Source organism: Strigops habroptila, chromosome 8 (assembly GCF_004027225.2).
Source record: "Strigops habroptila isolate Jane chromosome 8, bStrHab1.2.pri, whole genome shotgun sequence".
NCBI lineage: Eukaryota > Metazoa > Chordata > Aves > Psittaciformes > Psittacidae > Strigops > Strigops habroptila.
In genome coordinates, this window is record NC_044284.2 from 25,354,332 (window position 1) to 25,377,626 (window position 23,295).

Sequence of the window (23,295 nt, forward strand, 5' to 3'; positions counted from 1 at the left end):
AGTTGGGGCTGTTCAGCCTGGAGAAGAGAAGGCTGCGTGGAGACCTCATAGCAGCCTTCCAGTATCTGAAGGGGGTCTACAAGGATGCTGGGGAGGGACTCTTCCTTAGGGACTGTAGTGGTAGGACAAGGGGTAATGGGTTCAAACTTCAACAGGGGAAGTTTAGATTAGATATAAGGAAGAAGTTCTTTACAGTGAGGGTGGTGAAGCACTGGAATGGGTTGCCCAGGGAGGTTGTGGATGCTCCATCCCTGGCGGTGTTCAAGGCCAGGTTGGACAGAGCCTTGGACCACGTGGTTTAGGGCAAGGTGTCCCTGCCCATGGCAGGGGGGTTGGAACTAGATGATCTTAAGGTCCTTTCCAACCCTTACTATTCTATGATTCTATAACAATGTAAGTCCTGCTCAGTTAATGTCATTATCTAGGGGTGAAGGGAAAGTAAATGTTGAGAAGAAATGTCGAACAAAATGGTTCATGGCATCTGTTTAAGTAGAGCTCTGTTGATGGGAGTTCTGCAATTGTAAATGAGATGTCATTCAGGCCTTACAAAGGTGAATTGTGTGGAATAGTTTATAACGTCGTGCATGTACTGCTGTGCATTTATGTTTTGTGAATTAACTAGACGTTTTTTGATAAAGTTATGGATACCAATCATTGATTACAACAATTACAATGAGTAGGAAAAAATAGCTTAAGAAAATTGCCTAAGAATATTGGGAGGTTGTTCTTGATGCTGCTTACCAGTGTGCCAGTGATCTGCCTAAAGACACTGGCAGAACCATGGAAAGACCTTTTAGAGGAGCCACCAGAGCTTTAGGGAGGATCTCTTGTCATAAAGACAGGGCAAACTCCAGTATTGCTGAGATCTCTGGTGTTTCTAGATATTGCTATAAAAAGAAACAAACAGGAAATGAACTAAACCTGTATTTCTCAGTTTGGCATGTAGCCTTTAGGGGAGGGAGAGTTTGGAGTGTTACAAATTGGATGTTTCTTTTAAACAACCTAAGGACAAGATGAGGGAAATCAAATGCTGTCTTAAGATACTGTTTCACTTTCACTTAATTGGATCTAATTTTAACCAGAAAAGTTCCAGATTTAACAGAAACAAATGCTTTAAATAAATCCTTCTGGTATTAAGCAAAAATAAAAAAAGCCAGTCACACGGTGCAACTAATTCATATTTGGTTAAATCGAATATGATCACTTGATCGCTCAGTACTGCGCATTATGACAGAACCTGTCCTAAACCTTTAAGTAAAAGGATTTTATGATGCATCTGGTTCACTGATTGTGTATAGTAATTAGCAGATTGGATTCAAAATTCCCCCCCCTTTGATTCAAATTTTTGATGCATGATTTCCAGAGGTAGTATTTCTTACAGTATGTGTTGTGGGGTTGGGATTTGAGTGTGCTGCTTCTTTCTGCCCCCTCCTTTTTTTTCCTTTTCTTATTTTAATCTTCTACTATGGAAGACGTTTACTGTTCTTTACAGTGGCTCTGCCTGAGGATGTCATTGATGAACCACCAGATAAATTCTGAAAGTGGAAGCTCTAGCCCAGCATGGCCAAACACACTGTCAGCGTGCCATAACATACAGCAGGAAGAAATGTTGTATTTCCTCATTTCCTGAGCAAAGTAAATTGGCAGTGCGTGGAGAAGTTTTCTCAACTATAAACATGTCTGAGTAGAGTAAAAACAAGTTCCAGTTGTCTGCGGTTCATGGTGGTCAGTGGTTGTAATCTCACTGTTGGGGTTCATGAGAAAGTGTAGGCTCTGACTTGGAGACTCATTTTTTTTCATTTTATTTTCTTTTTCCCTATCTTTTACCCCCATGACATTTCACACAACCGTTAACTTTAGTAGCTATGTATTGTATGAGATCTCATAGCAACTTAATGTGCCTTGCCAGTTGTGCTCTTCTAAGAAAACCACGTATGTAACATAATGCAGGAGAGTGACAACTGGAAATGTTTTGTGCTTTGAAATAAGATGAGTAGAGGGCAGGAGAGTGCTGGAGGACTCTGCCTTCCAAACGTGGCAAGGCTGTGAAAAAATCCTGCTGCACCACTTCAGGGGGAAGAGTGAGGAGAAAGCAGTGCGCTGCAGCAGGCAGCAGTGCATCTATTTGTAGGCAGCATCCTGGTTTTCATCGGATGATAGTACGGTACACATCAGTCAGTTCAGTCTGCAGTTAATGTGTCAGAACTTTAAAAAACAAAACCAAACAAACAAAAAATTCAAAACCAACGAAACTAAAAAATCCCCCCTTGATTCTTCTGGCTGCAGTTGACCGAGTGAGAATCTGGCAACCACTTGATTCAGGCAGGTTCTTCTAAGCACACCTGAAAAAAAGGCTTTATTTTAGCAAACCCATGTTGTTAAACACTTGTACGACAAGCTCCTCTTCATCCTGCTCTGCACTTCTTACATGTTTGTTTGTAAAACAGACTATGGAGAATGTTGGTGGCATGCTTAGAAAAATGCAGTGCTGCAAGGTGACAGGTTTCGAAGAACCAGTCTTAGTAATAAGAAAGCGTAATAAAGGGCTGAAATAAAATAAAATGTTTCAAACTCTTTTAGCTTGATATGAGATCGGGTGTGCCAAGTATTGCCTTAATTTTTCTGTGCCGTATGAGAAGTTTTTCATTAGCTGGTTTGCTCTAGGGGGTGCAGGATTCAAGTGAATCACCCTGTGGAAAGGCAACACCAGGATGTGAGAGTTTTCAGCAGCTTTTACGTTTTTGAGGATTGCGCTGATGTTGAAGTGTCAGTGTAGGAAACTAGTGACCTGCAGTAGTTGATCAGTGAGAGCTCTCGCACCCCGGACAATAAGATATTTCTAATGACTATCACAGAAATAAAGCCTGTTTGGTTTCTGGTGAAATTGGAAATGCAAAGAGAAGTGGAAAGCTTTCAAAGGCCAAAGGGACTCACAGGCAGAACAGAGGACAAACAATAGGGAAGTTCTTAGAACAATAGTGTTTAGGAGAAAATATCCGTCAGGCTCTTGGTTTATGTTCCTATTTTCACTGTTTCCAGTCTGTGTTTGGTTTAAGAGGTGGATTGAGGTATATGGTGCACGAGCACTTTATCCTGCTCAGCCTGCCGCGTGCTTTTTTGTTCTTGGGTTTAGGAGTCACACATAACTTTATTTCATTGAATATTTCTGGTATTGCACTTCCTTTATTACAAGAGGAAATGTGTTAATGTGTGCTTGGAATTTTTGTTTCTTTTTCACCCCTGTTTCTGGAAATTCTCGTCCAACCAGCTCAGTAACGCTGTTCTGGTTTTGGCAGCTAGAGATTGGGAAGTAGTTTTGCCAGCATTGCTTACACGGAGCTCTGCCAGGTGACACCGCCACCCTTTGGCCTGTGTCATGTAAAGGTTTCCCTTACTGGTCTGCCAAAGGAGAAATGATCTCACTCTTTCACAAACCATTCAAGTTGTCATTAGTTTATGGAACTATGGGCTGGGTCAGGTGAAGTGCAAATTGTGAGAGAAGTTCTGCCTTTTTTTTTTTTTTTTTTTTTTTTTTTTTTTAAATTTGGGTTATTTTTTTTCGTTTTCCACAGGTTCTTTACAGAACTCGAAGCAAGACATCAGAACAACATCTTTATCGACGATATCAGTGATATAGTTGAAAAGCATTCCTCTTCAACGTTTGATCCCTATGTCAAATACTGTACCAACGAAGTCTATCAGCAGCGAACGCTGCAGAGATTACTGTAAGAACTAATTCTAAAATACGGTTGCAAAACCACCCGCTTTCTAGTCAGAGTGAGTAGTAGGCTGTGGTATTTGGTGCAAAACCTGGCTTCCAACTAAGCATGTGCTTACATGCCTAGCTTTTCTTAATGTGCAAGTTCCTTTGAAGTAATTGAGCCGTGCCTGTCTGCAAGGGCCAGTCCTGGTTGTGGTCGTGTGTTCTGGTCCCTGGCCGCTGATAACGTGCGGTTTAATCAGCGTCAAAGGCACGCTCTCCTTGCACGTTACGTGTGAGTCTGTTCATGTGTGGGAGCAGTTGAAGTTTCCAAATGTCAATCCTGGTCTTGCATATCTAAGTAAATAAAGCTGAAGGCTTAGTTGATATGAGTCCTTCACAGCACGCTTTTTCCTATTAATAAAATCATGATTTATTTAAAATCTAGCAACTTCCGCAATTCTTTAGTAAAACTTACAATTTAATTCTCTCCTCCCTTTTTTCACCAGAGCCACAAATCCAGCGTTCAAAGAGGTGTTATCACGGATTGAGTCCCATGAAGACTGCCGGAATTTACCAATGATCTCTTTCCTCATTCTTCCCATGCAGAGAGTTACTCGTCTTCCCTTACTGATGGATGTGAGAACAGTGATTTTTCTATTTTTCCTTGATGTGTGTTCTTCTGTTAATGTTAGCCTTCTTGCATATTTAATTCCTAGGTCATTCCAGTCTCTTCACATCTTCTTTCTTCTACCAAGTACAGGCTGTAGATACTGGTCTACTGATTATGAATTATTGTTGCATTTGTTTGCTTACTGTGATTGGTACCTCCTGCTTCTGGTTCCCCTTTCAAAAGTTAAATTTTAGACATTCTAACAGAAAAAATGTACAGTAAATGGTCAAAATGGATCTGAAACCAGGGAGGAACCTATCACAGAAACTCTGTATAGTGTTAGGACTAAAATCAAACCCTACAGTTTAGAAAACAAGACATTCCATTGTATAGATTAGGTAAGGGCCCTTCTGCAGTAAATACTTACTTTCAGGAAGATGGTCATTAAGAGGATCACAGTGTAGCTCTGAAGAACGAGCTCTGTTCTTGGGGGCATGGGAGCTGTTTGTAGATGGAACAGCATCAACACACTCTGATTCCCACCAGTGTGTTACGCTGGCCATTCCCTTCCTGTGCAGATTACTGGGTGCCTTAGGAAGTGCAAGTGAGTACTTGTGAAGCAGAGTTCACACCGAGATTAATGGCATTTCAGATAAAATGCTAGAACTAAATTTATGAGCTGGACACCAGCAGTAGTGCAGATTAAAATCCAGGCTCTGGTTCTAGCATTGGAAAGATCACAAACAGGATGAATAATTTTGTTCTCCTATATATGTGCAAGCTGTGCATTGATTAGTTTGATTATCTGGATGGTACTTAGTTCATTCATGGAGATTGAGTGCTCTCTTCTCTGCAGTACGTTTCTAGGTAAAAAATGGCATCATAACCCAGTATTACTGTGGTGGGTCCCTAGGTGTGCCTTCCCCTTCTTGGTTTTTTCCTTTTCTTCGCCTCTTCCCCCTCCTCAGCTAAAAGCATCTAAACAAGCAAACCAAGCATTTTATTTTCTACTGTTCCAGTTTGTTTCATTTGTTTGTTTTTCTTGGATATTGTTGTGTTACCCTTATGTTGAGACTTCCAAGTGAATTTGATTTTTAAGGCTTCAGTACCAGAACTACAGCTCCAATACATGCAGAGGAGAGAACATACTAAAACCAAAGACGAATTTAAAGTAAAATATCATAAAATGTTTTTGTTTCTCAATCAAAAAGTAATTTAACTGGTTTGTCATTGATTGCCCATTTCTGGTAGGGCTTCATCCTCACCTCTAACTCATAAGAATGAACTCTGCAAATAGATGTAACTGTCATGTAAATCATAGATTAGATTTACTTCTCATTGCTTTCCAGCACTTCCTCTGTTTGGATGCTGCAGCTGTGCTGCCTTCCATGTGCCCTTTTTGTTTTAATGAGATAATATTGATGTGTACATTTTTTCCTGGTTCATGTATTAGTGTAGCCTTAAGAGCCCTTTCTTCTGTTAATCCTTTGGAAACACTTATCTTCCACAGAGAGGTCAGACAGAGTAATCTGGTACAGTTTTCTTACTGCAAGTGCAGTTGTAAATAACTGGGAATTTCAACTTCCAGGAAAAGCATAGCACTGGAACAGGAAGAACCTGGTTCTGTACAGCTGCAGTGGGATTTGTTGTGGGTTGACAAGTTGGAGATAAGTTGATGAAGCTTCCGCTGTCCTGGGAGGGTGCAGCCTCCCTCTTCCACCGTGCTGCTGTGATGAAGATGGACCACAAGATGTGAAACACCATGTGGCTCCAAAAGCTTTCAGGGGAGGTGTTCTGTTGATGTGACAAAGTGCTCTTGAGGAAGCGATCCAGTGTTCTCTCGTTTATCTCAGTCCCCAGCTGTGACTTCACCTCTGATTTCAATTACTATATGTGTGCAATTCTGTGTTTGTCACAACCTGTGCTTCCTAGTCCTCTGAAGTCACTGACATTTTATTTCAGACTATTTGTCAGAAGACTCCCAAGGACTCATCGAAATACGAGAACTGCAAGCAGGCTCTGAAAGAAGTGAGCAAGGTATGTTCCTCAGAGTTTAATCTGGATGCAGAAGATTTTCTGCTTTGACTGTTCGCCTTCTGAAATAACACTGCATGCTTTTGTCATTTTGGAAACCCACTGTGAGAAGTGGATGGTTTTGGGTTATTTTAGTCACCTGAGAATTAATTACCATGTTTATTACTCATCTTAGTCACCTGTTCTGTTATGTGGGTGTGCACACTTGTTCTGTTTGCTGCCAGTCCTGACAACAGAAAACTGTATGGCAGGACCAGACATAACCAAAAAAGCCCAAGCACTGTCCTAACAGTAGAGAAAAAGGCTTAAGCTTCCCTGGAAGATTCAGAATTCTTTCTGCTGTTACTGTAAGTTAACCAGATCACCTCCTGTCACTGGTCCAAAGTTGTTCTTTCTCCTGGAGTCACACCTTTTTTGCCAAGAATCAGTGGTTGGGAAGAGGAGCCCAAGTCCATTTTCCATGCACAGACTAAATTTCAACAGCGCTTACTTGTAGAATAAATTCCACTTCCTTCCATTTGGACCTGAGAAATCAGATTACCTTTTTTAATTGGTGGGAAATTCCAATCCATCTGGTTTAATATATTCTGGAAATCGTCAGCTTCTTAAAACACAACATGGTGTTGTGAAAAGTCACGAGGATCTAAGGACTGGTTATTTTTTGCCACCAAGTTCTCAGAATTTCAAGAACCGCAGTTCATCAGAGGCTGTTGTGAATGTGAAGTGCTGGGCGTGCTTTAGTAAAACAAAAAAAATCTTTCTTGGCACATTGGGGCTCGACATTACCTTGGGCCTAGACACCCTTGTCTAATTTAAGGGAAAAATGGATTATTTCCATGCATAAATAATGCAAAGGGGAAGAGCACTGAAGCATAAAGCCTCTAAATTCTCTTAAGGAAGGCCACTAGGGATTGGTATTAGGCCTAAATTACTGTTTGGTTATTACTTAAGAAGATAGTCTAAACCTGGCAACATTGTGCCGCTGCACCACAGCTGGGTTTTCCTGCAGGAACAGTGCACGGCGTGTGAAGTGCTGGGTTATAGAAGGGGAAGAGGCCTATTGGTGGTTGAGAGGCCCACGTGTGATGTTGTGGGGTCATGGGGAATGCGTTTTTATGCCCTTCCATCTCTGCCCCCTGTTTTTACCTGCTCCCCACCCCCATGGGCAGGCTTCAGGGAAACTGCTCTAAAACTGCTCTCTGAAGGTCCGCTGCAACTGAACTTCTTCTGGGGTACCATTTGCTTTAGCTTAGCAAGCTGGTAGCGCGATGCCTGTGTTGGCGCTGCCATCTGTGTGTTGTGGACATGGCAGCACGTCGTACTGCTGCACCAGTCTGAAGGTTGCTTGTCTTGGAGCTGATCATTAACTTGGGCAGAGCTGTGGCCGTTCTCCATGAGAACTTTGGGCTGAACCTTTGTACCATATGGATGCTCCTGAAGAATGAATAATTATTGTAGCAATATTGGATAATGCAGGTTGAGGGGGATCTCTGGTCATGCAGTTCAGCCTCAAGGCAGAATTGCTGTCAGGTCGGACCTGGTCACTCAGGGCTGCTTTCAGTCTGGTCTTGGAAATATTATGTCTGTGACCCAGCATGAAAATCTTATTCCTGTGTCAATTTTATGCTCCCCAGAAATGTACTTTATAAAGGTACAAAAGTTTGTATTACAAATCTTGAGTACATGAAGCCTGTTAAATAAATGTCTCCTTTTTAGCTGGTGCGTTTGTGCAACGAAGGGGCTCGGAAAATGGAAAGGACAGAAATGATGTACACAATTAACTCCCAGCTGGAATTTAAAATCAAGGTATGATGATGATATTTGTCACCATAAATCATATGGCACATGAAGAGCTTTGACCACATATTAAGTGTCAATAGGATCATTGCCGGCATAAAAAGTAACTAGTGCAGGCTGCGATACTGACATGAGCCTTCAGTCGAGGAAGCAAGTTTAGATTCCAGGGCAGGTGAAGTTCTGGAAACTCAGAGAGTAAGTAAGGCCTGTTGGAGTTTGAATTGCTTTTTTGTCTCTCTCTTCCCTCCTCACATAAAACAAGTTCAGAAGACTGTACAGCATCATTTCTGATGTGTGCAGGAATTGTTGCAGCTCTCCACTGGAAATGGAGGCCGTTGAACAGTGTGTTTGCTTAGTTGAGTAGTTGCTGAAGTTTCTTGAGAGTGGGAACTTGCTGGAGGAATTAAAGAAATGTTTGGGGGGATCTGTTGCATTGCAAAGCATTTTGGTTTCTCATTTTGGCATGTGCTCTGGCAGCATGTGGAGATGTTCTGGTAAGTTTCATCACACGTGGATTGACTTTTCTGTGATCTGTAGATACATGTAGCTATAGATATTTTTAAGGTTTTGCTTAGACTTCTGACTGCAGGTGAAGAACAAATTGTGTCTGTCTTTAAAGGGTGCAGCAGTGTTTGTAATTGATACAGCAAACAGTGGAACTTTAATAGCCTCTTCATGTTATACAGTAATTCTTGCAAAGAAATGATCTGTTATGGCAGGATAAAAATTAAACCTTTTGTCCGGTATTTTCATTTCAAGTAGAAGGATTATGTTATAGCAAAATGTTTTTTATATATATATTGAATCAAGTATTCTTTGCTGTGAAGACAGAGTTGCTATAAAGATGTTGCTGTTAGGAGAGAGGCCAGCTGCTGCTGCTTGGTGTGGAGATGTTCTTGTACATGATAGGAACAGTACGCCTGAGTGATTACTTTCAGGCCAAGAGGAATCCTAATTGTATTTGACTATCTGGATTCACAGCAGCATGAAATAAAAACCCAGGCCCCTTTCCGGTCACCTCAGGACGTGTTTCTTGGAATTCCAGTCTGTTTCTACAGGATTCTGATAGTCTCCTGTGAAAACTGCCTGTCTGAGGCCCCATCCTTTTTGTGGGAGCTGTCTGAGGGAAGGGTAGTGTTGGGGTGCTGCACAGCGCACCATTTGGGGGCTGCCGTGGGGAGAGCCCAGCACCCTGCTTGGAAGTCACACTTGCGGGCAGGAGTCACCCACCTTTGCCTGTGACAGCAGGACCAAAACAGTGCGATGCCCACCTGGAATAGCAGGCAGCTTCCATGGGGTGAAATTGCTTAAGCTAAACTACACCTGTATTAATACAGTTCACTGTGATAATGCCAAGGTTTTGTCTTGCTTTACAGGTATACTCAGATAACTCTCAGATAACTGTAAAACAGTCTTAGGAGGCTGAGAGATTCCAAATTTTTTCTAGTATTGAAAATATAATATTAGGCTTTTATTAAAAAAAAAAAAAAAAAAATCCTCTACAATCATTCTTTTGGTAGGAACAAAGAGCAGACACTGTCATAGTTGGTCTGACACAGAAGTCTGGGGACTCTGACCCCCTTGGGTGACCCGCTCAGCAGTTTCATTCATGGGTTTTGAATCTGCAGAAGTACCCAGCAGGGCCTAATGGGGATCCCAATCTCACGGGAGCGAGAGGCTCTGTGTGGCTCATCCCTGTGTGTGGTCACTTGCAGCCCTCACCAGCTTCATGGCAGTGAAGCAGCTTCATGTGTGTTGTTGTTCTGTGTTTTTTAATGCAAGTTTTTAATTAGTGCATCTTAAATGTGCACTTAGTGGTTCAGACCTTATCTGTGGTTTGAGAGCTTGCCAGCTGGCGTATAAAAGACTGCTTTGGCTGCATTTCAACACATTTTTAAGTTCTGACAGCTTGTTTTATATAGAAAGGAGATGGTTGACACGATGTACTCTTTTGGCAATTAAGGAAAAATTAATATTAAAGTAAAAACAAGCTGCCTCTCGAATAGAGTCAATTAGGAAAATGTGATGAACTCTTTTAGAGTACAGATTAGAGGAATTTCATTTGTCCTCAAATAGGAATCTTTAACGTACTTTGTAAAAGAATCGTCATGGTGCTATAATTCTGTTTTATAACCATTATAAATTAGGTCAGCTATGTCTGTTCTTGCTCAACCTCATAGAGGGTTTGGGGATTTTTGTTTATTATTTTGTTAGATGTAACTGTAGTGTGTTTCACAAGAGTACAAGAGGAGCCACTCAGATGTCACTTTTGTACATGGCTCATCTGTAAAATTGAATTTTTAATTCATGTTCCAAAGTTTTTATTCTTAAATCTTTCATCTTTAGCACCAGAAAAATTGTGGGTGGGTTTTTTTTTTTTTCCTGCAAATGCGTTCTTTTATTGTTCACGAAACAAATGTGTGTTACTTCAGTGTTCGTCCAGCCCAGAGTCCTTCCATTTTGTGAAGTCACTGCGAGCGCGATGGTGTGATGGCTGGGGCATGGGCTGATGTTCCCTGCTCCTCTGTCGTCACCTGGAGCCATTACTGCATTTCCAGAAATGTAAAGGCCATTTGTTCAAAAATTTCATGTTACTTGAAGGGACCGAACCAGCAGAGGTTTGAGGAAAAATATGCCAAATGTTTTAAAGCCGAACATCCATACAAAGCTGTGTTTGGTTTCAGTGATGGGGCTTAGGAGTTCCTCTGGGGTGTTGTGTCTGAGCACCGAGCTAGACTGGCCTGTCGTAACCTGTGAGGTTTAACAATAACCCTTTAATAATGTGACCAGCCATGGTAAAAATGACCTGATACAGTCCTAGGAGAAAACGATAAAGCTGGATTGGCAGAAAGCCCAAGTTAGTGGCTGATCCAGGATGAGTGACAGTTAATGTGCTTTAAGTTACACCGAACCAAACTGATTGATTCACTGACAGACTTGGGCAAAAATCTAATTACAAAAGAGGGATTTGAAACAAAATTCAGCATTTCCAAATGGGAGAATACAGTAGAAAATGCATTTAATAAACTAATAGGTAATACAAACCTCAACCTGCAAAAATTATATAAATCAAAACAGAATATGTGAGCTTACATTAATTGGGAAGAAATATCTGAAGGGAATTTTGTCAAGATTCAATACATTGATCATGTCTTGGTAGCATGAATGCGAACCCACCAGAAATCGCAGCAGGTAAATGAAGTATGTTGGTATTTATCAGTAGCCGCTTAGGAAGTATTTGGCCTTTGTAGACCTCACATAGGTCTACAGCATAGCGGAGGTCACCTTTGTGCCAGAGGACGTCTGTGTTCAGGTACCATCCGAGAGCGGCAAGTTGGTTACTGCCTGTTCTGGGTATGCTGTGTCAGGAATCGGTCTAGGGCAAGGTAAAATGTGCACCGCTTCTTCAGTGGGCAACATGCATTTGAGCAGCTTTCACCTGCCATTAGTGTGCTGCCTGCTAAGGGAAGGCAGGAGGGTGGGAGTTCTGTGGTGCTGCGTGGGGGCAGGAAAAATATCTTTGGAAAAGCCACTGTAAAATCATATCTCGACACTCAAAACCAAGGAGTGGCTGCATGGAAATTGAGGGATTACTATTCTGCTCTTCCAACAGCGAGATTGCAGTCAGAGCACCGTCTTTTGGTTTTGGCATGGTACTATGGAGCAAGTGCTGACAAGCTGGAGTTAGCTCAGTAAAAGGCAGCTAAAGTGATTAAAAGATATAAAAAGCCAACCCATGCAGAATGAAGATGACAGCTGACAAACTGAATGAAGAAATACTTCTTTACAAGCACATGGAAGGTGCTTTAAATGGAGGGGGAGGGGAAGGGGGCGAGGGAAGGAGGGGGAAGCATCTTAGGTAAAGCTAGGACAGTGCACTGGTAACTGTGATGTTTCAGGAGCTCCTAGTGAGGACAGCAAATATGTGGAAAACCTCCCTTCCTGCTATTAAGGGAAATAATGTGGGAGGTTTGGCGTGATAATTACCTCGGAAGAATGATCTACCTACACCTTATAAATTGAGGGGTGAACTGACTGGCTTTTCTGGGAGCCACTGACACACACAGTGAGTTGTGCCTGGTCTGAGAGGGTGCTCTCATGAGCCCAGACCCCGCTATAGTGGTGTGCCTGGAGCTGTCTGACTTGCTCTGTGGCAATTCACAGAGCAGTTGTGGTTGAGTGTAGCAGTCACTGTTTTCTGGCCAAATGGAAAACGGGGAAAAAGCTGAAGGTCATCCTGAGGAAGGACAGTTGTTTGCTAATGTGGCCTGTCGTAAGTGGGCAAATGAAGAGACATCCTCTGAAGACTTTCAGACGTGTCTTTCAGAAAAGAGGTGAATTCATGATGTCGTGAGTAAACTGTTACTGGTTTGGCATTAAAATGGGCAGCTACTTCAAACCCTATGTATCACATACTGCTTTACACATTTTTTCACAGCTGTGTTGAAACTTCAGTTTACTTACAGAGTAGAAAATGGATGCTACCACGATTGCTAAGCCTTATGCATTCCTCACCTTACTTTTCAATGTCATGGAAGTCTGCATACCCTGAACATCTCAATAATAATGTTCAGTGCTGTACTGGGACCAATCTAATCTTGTGTGTTGTGTTCCTATCTGTTTGTGTCTGTTTAACAGGCTTACAGAATACTTCACTGAGGGTCGTACAGTGTATTTCTCTGTTAAAGGATTTTATATTTTTTATTCTGTGCGTGGCACAGAACACATGCTCAGAATGAAGCACAGTGTAGTACCAGCTGGCCTCAGGGAAGTGAGGAAGCGTGGTGTGCCATAGCCCTTGGGTTTCAGTGAGGAGCTGGAGCTCTTCTTCCCAACTGTGTAGGCAGAAAAGCGGTGAGGTACCTAGAGGAAAATCCAAAGTTCATATGTGCTGAAGAACGATTGCTTACTCCACAAAAACTTACATATTCCTGGAGGACAGTCTTTTTATTTTTAATCATCTCCTTAGGAGATCTCACATGGTCTGTTCCATCCCAGTGGAAGCAATCAAGTCTGTTCATTCTTCCCTTAGATGGGCAATTATACCATGTGCATGAATGATTTTCAAGTATTTGCATGCTACGACTTGTGTATTGTAGGAAGGACAAAGATACCTTAAATCTTGATAACCTGTTATTTGAGTTTATTCAAGCATTTTTTTTCCCCAAATATATAATACTCTGTTAGCTGATTGTTTCTAAACCTCTACTTTTGAAGGATTAAAATGTTATTTTCTTGCTTTGTAGCCATTTCCACTGGTTTCCTCTTCACGCTGGTTAGTGAAAAGAGGTGAATTAACAGCATATGTGGAAGACACTGGACTTTTTTCTAGAAGAACTTCTAAGCAGCAGGTGTACTTCTTCCTCTTTAACGATGTCCTTATTATCACCAAGAAGAAGAGGTAAGAGCGTCACCAGTAAAACACTGCCTTTGTGTTCAGCTCCTTGAAATCAGGGAGAGAACGGCCGAGTTACCATTGTCTTTTAAAGTTACCGTGACTGTAGCACGTGCCTCAGCCCAGGGGAAAGGAACAGGGAAGCTTCCTGGCTTCTCATAGCGTGTATTTAGCAGTGACAAGTAACTACTAAACAGGATTTATTTTCGTCAAGCGCTGTCAAAATTCCAAATTGTCAAACGAATTTGAAGAGTTCATCCTTGGTGCCTTAGCAAAGGGAGAAGTTTGGGAAGGATAACGAGGTAATGTTTATTCCCCTCCATGCTTTCCACAGTTGGGCTGGTTTGGGGAGTGATGTGTGGGGGACAGCTCTAGCAGTCTTCATTTTACCACTAGATTTGAGGAGAGGTTTAGAAGAATTAAACAGAATGTACATCCTCTGCTGTTGCTATTAGATACTACTTGATAGATAAACTTTATTCTGGGGATAAAAAAACTGTTTAAAAACAACTGTTTTTTTTCTCTGGATTGGCCAGTTAAGCCAAATACTAGCTATTTTTAAAACACACCCTTCTGTGAAACTTCAAATCCATCATTTAAATAAATTTTGAGGATGAGATATGGTATAAAGTCTGTGAAGAAAATGCTAATACTTAAGAAAACTAAATGAAAATGGAGGGGAAAAATACTAAGTGAAAGTTTTGGGTTTTTTTTAATGAAGATGGGAAGGCAAGTGAATAGACTTCTCCTCAGTTATCTTACTGGTGTGAACATGTTTCTGGGATTCAGTGTTTATCAAAGCTTACACTGAAATGCTTCTGCGAAAGTCCCTTGTTCAGTCCCTGGCAGCACCTCAGAGCTGCATTGCGCTTCTTTGAACAGCGTGTTTCTTCGCTTATGGGACTGCCGTTAACGTATTACTGTGCTGGTAGCTAAGTAAATGTTGGAGTTGGGAAAACAGTGACACATCTATTATCTGTGTTGTTACATTGTTTATTGGTTTCCTATGTGATGGCCTGGTATCCAGATTATAAACCAGATTTTTATAACAACATATCCAAAATTTGGGGCTTGTGATTTGTGACAGCTGCCAGCTGTTGGAATTGAAACATCCTAAAGGAGCCCAGAGGTCAAAATTGGAAGAACACTTCATGTGGATGACGAGGTTCACAGTCACACTCTCAAGACCCCCTAAACAAACAGATGCAATTGAAAAGCACTAATTCCTGTGAGCCTCCCAGATACTCTTAGCATGAAGCACGTGCTTTGCCTGAGTGAATCAGCTTATTAATAATAGTTGAGTTCTGGGTGATCTGTTTTCCCACCCCCAGTGTTACCATGGACACCACAGCAGTGGACAGAAATACTTGTTGCTGGTTGAGTATAAATGTTTGTGTTTTCCTTGAGCAGTTGCATTTCAGAAGATTCTTGACATTGCTCAGGAAAAAAAATCCCTCTTCATTACTGCGCTGAAAATACTACTTGCTTACAGCCCGGTCATGCTGTTCACCCTCGCCCCAGAGTTGAGTTCCAGCCATCCCCTCTGAGCAGTTTGCCATATATGTAGAACCTCGCGCAAGCAGCCGGCAGTGGCTCGGTCCTGACTTTTCAAGGGCCAGGCTTGGTGGGACCTGCCAGAGATGCATGTGGGTGACTGTTGAGTAACTCTACTCCAGCCAGGTAGGGCGTACATCACTGCTCCCATCTGTGCTTCAGGGACACTTGCCAGATGTCGGAGTCATCATTGGAAGAACTGTGTCTTTTAACACTGAGTGAGCAAGGGGCCCAGAAACCTGTTCCTAATGAGAACTGTTACATTTTAGCTGTAAAAAAAGATAAAGGGAGGTCTTGTGGTGGTGTATCCTCAAGGCATGTTCACAACATCATAGAATGGGTTGAGTTTAAGAGACCTTAAAGTTTTGATGCATTACCTTGCTAAGAGTAGTCAGTGCTAGCATGTGTCAGGATGTCCACTTCTTGGTGGAAGGGACAGCTTTTGTACAGTTGGTGCACAGGAAGGTACCAGTTAATTTTTGTACATGTGAACACAGGTGTCTACTGGATTATGTGGACATAGGTGTCTACTGGATTATGGCATTAAGCAAAGAGCTGGATGAAGTTTGGAACACTCAGCATACACTTCAGAGTTGCCTGTGCAGTCAGTGGAGAAGGCAGGTCCCTTTGGAGAGCAGTTCTGAGTTGGAAACCTAGTTCAGTTTGTCCAGATTGCCCTCCAGAAGAGTCTTTCATTCTCTGACTCTTCAGGTAACTCTAAGAAATTAATGGAGAAATTTGTAAAGGTAAACATTGTGAATACTCTGCAAAGACCCAAGTGGAGACTGACTTTGAGTAACCTAAATATTTCATCTGTTGTTCTTTCAGCTTTGTGGTAGTGTTTTACCAATCACAGAACCGCAGAACACCAGGTTGGAAGGGGCCTCAAGGATCATCTGGTCCAACCTTTGACATACGTTCTCTTTTTATTTATCCCCTTGCTGTACTGTGAATTGCCACCATTTTGGCCATGACATCCACTACAGGGACCAGAAAACCAGTAGCTTATGCTGACATTGGATTTTGAAGGTAGTGTTCTGACACGAGGAGTAATTAATCTTCTAGAGATGTTCTTTCAAGCTGCCTCAGCTAGTCAGAAAATCCACCAGTTACATCCTGAGTGCTTTTGGGAAATTTCAGGTGAGCTCCGGAGAGGCTTATATTTTTGGATGAGTGTACATTCATGGAATACTCTGTTCTCTGTAATCCCCTAAGGAATCCCCTACCAGTAGAATCCTGTCTGTCTTAATAGCTCTGTGGCTTGTCAACTCTGGAGGTGCCTCAACAGCAGAATGCAGCTGGACTTCATACACTGGATTCACCCAAAGGTTCAGAGCTGCTTGCAAATCCAGGGTTTTTCTCTAGATGCCGGGGTGATTTTGTATCTAATGGCAAGCACAAATGCAAAGTAACTTCTGCAGAAGACCAAGGACTGCAGAGTAGCGCAGCTGGAAAGAGTAAATGGGATAAGGGGGGACTATGTGCTTGCTGTTAATGCATGGGCAGCCAGAACAGATGATATTAAAGCAATAGATACTTGGTCTTCATAAAAGCACCTCTAAAATGTGTACATGTTCCCTGCAAAGGGGTAAAAATAGTCGTCTTGTTTCATGTTCTGATTTGAAAGAAAAGTTAGCAAAAAAGTTCAGTCTTTCTTAGGCTGAAAACGGATGTGGGCCTGTTTGTATTATCTGATGACAGTAATTCTAAAGGGATGTGTTACTCCGCTGCCTGGCTGGGTGGTTCTGTTCATGCACATCTGCTCACGCCAGCGCTGTCAGCTGTGTCAGTGAATTTCACTACCTGTTTGGAAAGAGGAGAGTTTATGGGCCTCACAGAGGGCACAGGAGGTAAAATGGTGAGGACTGCCTGGTAGTGTCAAATTGGACTATTTTGTTGAATGGAGACAAGAATGAGGAAGGATTTGTAGATGTTTATCTCTGTTGACTTATTAGTAAGGAATGTATTTCTTATTAGTTAAGCCAATGTGTAGACTGCATCTCTTTTTCAGATGGAAGATTCCCAAAGAACTACAGCAGCATCCCTTGCTCATTTTGCATGCTCCGTCTTGGCTAGACAGGGATTCCCAGACTAAAATACTGAACTGACTTCTTTAAAACAAACAAAACCCAACAAATCCAAAAGCCCCCACTCCAGCCAAACCAACCAGCCTTTTCCTGGTTTAGAGTTTATATTTTAAGAAAAAAGAGGGAGAGACTGATAAATATTAGATAAAAAATGTTTTTTCCTTCTTAAGTAGGTACCCTCAGCTACTGTCGATGGCACCCAAAACAACTGCCCTCAAGGGATAAGTAGCATCTTTTTGCACTTAAATGAGTGAATTTGAATCTGGAGGTGGATTTAGGGGAATGTGAAACACGAATCCAGTCTCTACTCCCTCCCTTCTCACAACCTCTCTTAAAACACGCTTTTATACAATAGGACAATCCCAGTAAATGCAAGTGTGTTACGTTTCAGGGATGAGCTGTTTGCACATCTTTCCAAAGGAAAAGGATGTACAGAATACATTTGAATTAAAATTCCTTTTAGCATCCCTGGGTTACATATGCAGAAATTAAAATCTATCTTTCCACATGCTGATGTGTTGAAGATTTCTCCTAGCTTCTCACTGTGCTCATGTTAAATGGCTTTAATTAGAGCAAAACCTATCTGTAATTTGTATTCTCTCTACTTCGGGACCCAAGAAGTCATGCGTGAAAGCACAATTAACTTGGCTTCATTCTTACGGAGCTTTGGCAGAGTTTGCTCCTTCCCTCTCATTTCCTTTTTACTCTAAGGAATGTGGAAGCAGCAGTCTGATCAAAAGTGAGCTTAATCAAAACTATGTGGAGAGGTTTGAAAGCTATTTGAAGTTCTTGCAACAGTGCTTTTAGAAGTTGTGATATGTTTGTGCCTTTGTCAGTGGTACCCGAACAGGAGTTGTGATTCCAGGTGAACTGTGGGGAATTGCTGGTCCCGTTTTGAGACTTGGAGAGAATTAAATGGGGAAGAAAAACATTCATTATCTGATGAGCTACAGTGATTTCAGTGCTTCTGTATGATAAATCTTACTAAGCTTCTCTGTCGTTGCTTCCGCTTCCTTTGTAAAGACCCCAGGCTCCTCCACAAAAGGAAAGGTATTTGCAAGAATTAGTTCCATTAGTATCATGTTCTGTGTCAGTCATTTGAGAATGTACAAAGCTGTACTGCAGAAAACCCACATTTCAAGTATTTAATTCACAGAACAAAACTAAAAACATACCCCATGTAATTGAAATAAGAACTTTCACACTAGACACACTGGCAGGAACTATTAATCCACAAAAATCCATAAATACAATATGATCTGTAAACCTGTTGTCACTTGAAGAATAGAGAAATTCTTCCCATCCCGTACGAGTCACAGGGATCAGCAATAACTTAACATTTTGAGTCATAGTGTTATAATGTTGCTCAGTTGTGTTTTAGGAATTCTTCTGAAGGATGAAAAATGGGAATTACAAAGACCATCACATTAACTATCAGGGTATTGGCAGGTATTTTCCTGACAGCTCATAAAGTGGGGAGCATGTATCCCAACAGCTGTTAAGTAGTCATCTCTCCATTTTCTTACAATATCTGAGCAACCATAAAGGAAGAACACGCTTCAGTTGCACCTGCCAGAAGGAGCATGTCACTGTCAGCATTTCAGATGGCTTAAGTTCCAGGTGTTTGAGATTTGATTTGTGTCAGTTCAGTGCTTGAGGTTGTGTGGATCTCTGGCAGCAATATTAATCATCTCACATATTCTTTGAGTTTAAATTCTCTGAATGAACCACTGCAAACTGAGGCTCTAGCACTGCTTTTCATCAGTCGACACTGAGATCTAAATAACATTTTACTTTAAGGTGGAGTTTGTATATGTGCTCCTTAAAGTTTGATCTGTTTGATTTACTGCAAAATTTGACAAACACAGAGCAGAGGATGGGCTAGGAGGGAGAACTGGCTTGATGCCTCTGTAAGCAGGCGTTTTTTCTATCTTTTCTTGTGGCGCCAGTATAAGACAAAAAATCTGAAAAAGTTTACAAGCATAGATGAAGTTATGAGGTAATCAGTTTATCGTGTTCTGGGTTCATGATAGATCCTGGTAAACCTGCAAATGCATGTAAGGCAGTGCTGGGAAACATTTTGCTTCAGTGGAAGCAAAAAGGCTTTTTCAGGTGATCAGTCTTTCCTTGTGATCACTTGCTGTTTCTTGTGTAAGTGATGTAGATTCTTTTAACTGTTTGGGGTTTTTTATATATTTCATAACTCACTTAAAATTGGGAACATACGATAATTTTCCACTTGAAAAAAACATGTTTCCAGTTTTGCCTTGATAAGAGTAAATAGCTAAAACCAATAGACACGAGAACTGTTTGAACTCACGTCAGAGTGCTGAAGATGTCCGGGTATTCTGAAGTTGAAGCACATGTCATAACTGCATCGTGACAGGTGGACAGCATGCCTTGTCCAGATATGCTTCCTCCTGTCTCCGCAGGGTCTTCACCTGCCAAATGATTTTGATAAGCTCAAGCGATTCTCACATTTAGAAATCAAAGGCTGCTGTGCAGGGAAGAATGTGTATTTTCATTTAAGTCCTGCTGTTAAAATCAGTAACACTTTTATGCTCTGATTTGTGATGTCTGATGTTCTGTCCCCTTCTCCACCTGCATTTCAACCCTAAGGAAAGTAAAGCTGCTAACTTGAATAATTTCTTAGAATTCTTTCTAGTCACGTTGGGCAGTTACTAAGTGCATGTAGCAATCTTTATCCATATCACTTAGAGTTGGTATAGTTATTTACAAAGTACTTTCTAAGAGGTAAACTGCACAACGCTTTTCTAAGACCAATAGTGTGTGAGAAGCCTTTGCCCAAAAAGTATTTAAAATGAAGCTCAGTGGTGTTTATCTGGAAGCAGAACCCATATCCATCATCTTACAGGGACAGGAAAAGGGAAATTTTACTTTTTTTTTTTTCCCTATAAAATTCTAAAATTAAGGTCTGTTGCTCATTTGAAGCTACAGAAATAAAAAGTGCATTTCTAGGTAATTGCTGTGCCTGTTTTCCAATTCAGTGGAGTAAAGCTGAGCTCACACCACCTCAAGAACACCGAAGTCATTTAACTGTGCTGCTAAATTAAATTCTGCGGGGTTTAAAAACTGATCTACTTTGTGTCTTGGAAAATAGGTAGTTTCAAAAGCAAAGAAACAGAACAGATGAAGATCTGAGGTGCCAGAAGAATCATGCCATACTGTGTCGTTAAAAGTGGATTCTATGACTTAGTTTACTTCAAGACATACCTAATGGAAAACGCATTAAATTTGTGGGTTTTTTTCTTCCCTTCTTTGTTCTGCAGTGAGGAGAGTTACAATGTCACAGATTATTCTTTAAGGGACCAGCTGGTGGTACAACAGAGTGACAGTGAGGACCTGACTTCTTCTCCTGTAAAGAACACTTCAGCTATGCTCTACTCGCGGCAGACTGCTGCAGCTCACCTCTTCAGACTACTGGTCCTCAGTAACCATGCTGGAGAGAAGGTGGAGATGCTCCTGGGAACAGAGAGTCAGTAAGTTAATAGTTACCGTTTCTGTAATTGTTCACCCCTCAACGGGCTGCCCCTCCCAACCCATCTGAGTTTTAGGCTCTCAGCAACAACATTCCCGTCTCACCCTGTGGAACAACGTGCTGCTGTGCACACTGAGTAGTTGAACATGTGAATCTAAGTATAATGTGGGTTACTATGAGGAAAATGTTGCTTTTACTGTTGTAGCTCAGCAAAGCTTTCTTGATACTTACTGTGGTTAGAAGACCTTGAATAATCAGACTGCAGAGATTCATTTAAGTTTGCTCTGTCTCTGATGCTTTCCTGTGCTGGTTTGTTTGTCATGGGTTTAAAGTACCTTACCCTAATTGTCAGTTCTTTTAGCAGTGTGGCATTTATATCTTATTGTATGTACACAGAGCACAGTACTAGCAGGAGGAAACTGGCACAGGTACATCCTTAGGAATGATGGTGGTTGCAGGCAAATGATGTTAGGGTATGAATGCAGAATGCTTTTGTCCTGGAGGAGTAATTTGTGAGTTAGTTATTGTAATGGTTGGATGGTGCAGAAGTGGAACAGTACTGGAATAAATGGGAGGAGTCTGGTGTTGCCCCGGGGAGCTGTGCTGGGATAGAGGTGGTCCTTGTTCTCCTGACGACAGTTTTCTGCTTTAGAAACGAGCAACAAGAAGTGTCTTGTTCTTTCGGGTGCGAATACCCGAGAGGCCGTCATCTCTCTGTGGTGCCATTAACTTCCACACAACCCTGCACAAAAGTGAAAGATTTTATCTGTTCTAGTGGAAGCTGGAGGCGGGAGGGAGGACATGAAGCAGACATAGCCCAGCCTGGAAAAACTTAGAGTTTTAGGTTTGCTTTCAAAGTTTAGAATAACCCTGAAAGAAATGATAGATCATTAATGATTCCTATTAAAGATCTCATTATAAAGTAAGCAGATGATTCAGACATGTTTGGAAATGCATTTTTATTCAGAAAAAAATGCAGGACATTTTTAGTTGTCTAGGCTTTTTATGAAAAGAAATTTTGTTCTGCAGATTTATTATTGATTTGTTGTGTACTGTTTGTCATATAAATAGACCAGCAGATTTTCATTCAGAGAAAATATTCTGAAAACAATTACTGTATTTGGAAGTTACCTGGTTGTATAGAGCATTATCTTCTATACAAAAGATACAGGAAATAACTTTCTCTTAACTTTGAGAAGGTCAGGAAGGGCATCTGCAGTGGTAACCCCAAGCTGAATGGGTTAGAGTGCTCACTGAATAGAGTTCAGTTTTAAATGTACAAAAATGTTCTATCTATCTGACACAAAGATTTGTAGCAGTTTGATCATGTCTTGTCTCTTCATGTGGTGTGTGTGAGTCCCAAGTACAAAAGTACCCACATTAGGTCAGGACTTAATATTGCCTTGTGAATAAGGCACAAAATACATGGTGTACACAGATTATGAGGAAATATACACTTAAACTGGGAGACAGTCTGGGATCATTGCCTTTTTCTTAGAGTTGCCTGAAAGGAAATGTACTTTTCCTGTTAAGAGTGGTTGGTTACAGGGAAGGAAAACAGGAGTCTAAATGACACCTTTTTCTGGAGAGAAAGGGGAAAAATAAAAGCCAAACCCACAAAACCAAAATAAAACACCAAAAAAAACCCAACCCCCACAACACAAAACCCACCAACCCAAAAAACACAAAGCCACAAAGTTGATGACTCTAATGCAAAATTGCTTATAGAGTTTCTTCTTTTGGTTGCAGTACAAGAAGTTTACTACTACCTACTTCTAATGACTGAAATGTATGACTACATATGACTACAAATGACTACAGCATATGCTGTAGTTTTGGCCACCTGTATGAGACCAACCGGTATCAAACGTTAGCAGGAGATGGGCAGTAGTTTATCTTTGAGGAAGAGTGGGTATTTAAGAAAAATAGTCACAGATTCTTATTAAATGCCATTAAAACAAAATCTTTCTATTTGAAGTAATGAGCTTCCAAAAAAAGCATGCTCAGAAGGACTTCCATTCTGAATCCTGTCATCCCCAGGGAAGTCTTCTGAGCCTGTGCAGAGAAAAGAGATTTCTTGAGCTATTTAAGAAAGGCCATGAGAGAGTGTCAGTGTTCCTGGAAGAGACTGATGAACTTCACTGCAGAATGATGCGTAGTGGTGCTGAGCAGTGGTGCATTTTAGAAGATGTGCTCTAGAGAATTCTCCAGTAATTTGCGTAAATGTCCCATTTTCTGACACTTCTGAAGGCACAGAATTTTCTGTTTTCAGATGTTTCAGATTTTTGATAAAATCAGGTCTCAGCAGAAAGCAGTTGTGTTTCTTTATACCAAAGATGGCAACAAAAATTTTTCCTAAGGGGAGGGAGAATAGGAAAATTCGACTGTGCAACTCCCTTATGTTGTTATAATCTGTACTGATAGCAAAGCCCTTCAACAAACAGGAGATAAAAATCTAATCTCACTGAAATGTTTGTTTTGGGAATAGAGTTCAAATTTCGATTTGCCAAAATTTGAAGTTGTAATGATGAAGTTGTTATAGCTCAGCCAATAACAGGGGTGATTCAAGATTACCTTTCTCTTTCCTTTGCTGTCCAGCACCACTTTAGCTTGTTC

At 41.2% G+C, this 23,295-nt stretch overlaps 1 protein-coding gene across 2 annotated transcripts in view; it reads left to right on the forward strand.

Moving 5' to 3' along the window:
• Positions 1-23,295, forward strand: part of ARHGEF26 (Rho guanine nucleotide exchange factor 26) — a 56,537-nt gene that overhangs the window by 29,253 nt on the left and 3,989 nt on the right. For both annotated transcript variants that reach the window (XR_003992595.1, XM_030494460.1), the window contains exons 6-11: positions 3,573-3,725; positions 4,210-4,339; positions 6,276-6,350; positions 8,064-8,153; positions 13,391-13,545; positions 20,471-20,680. Coding sequence is in view for 1 of the 2 variants with exons in the window: in XM_030494460.1 (XP_030350320.1) it covers positions 3,573-3,725; positions 4,210-4,339; positions 6,276-6,350; positions 8,064-8,153; positions 13,391-13,545; positions 20,471-20,680 (813 nt within the window). In the remaining variant the exon portion in view is untranslated. The remainder of the gene's footprint in view (positions 1-3,572; positions 3,726-4,209; positions 4,340-6,275; positions 6,351-8,063; positions 8,154-13,390; positions 13,546-20,470; positions 20,681-23,295) is intronic.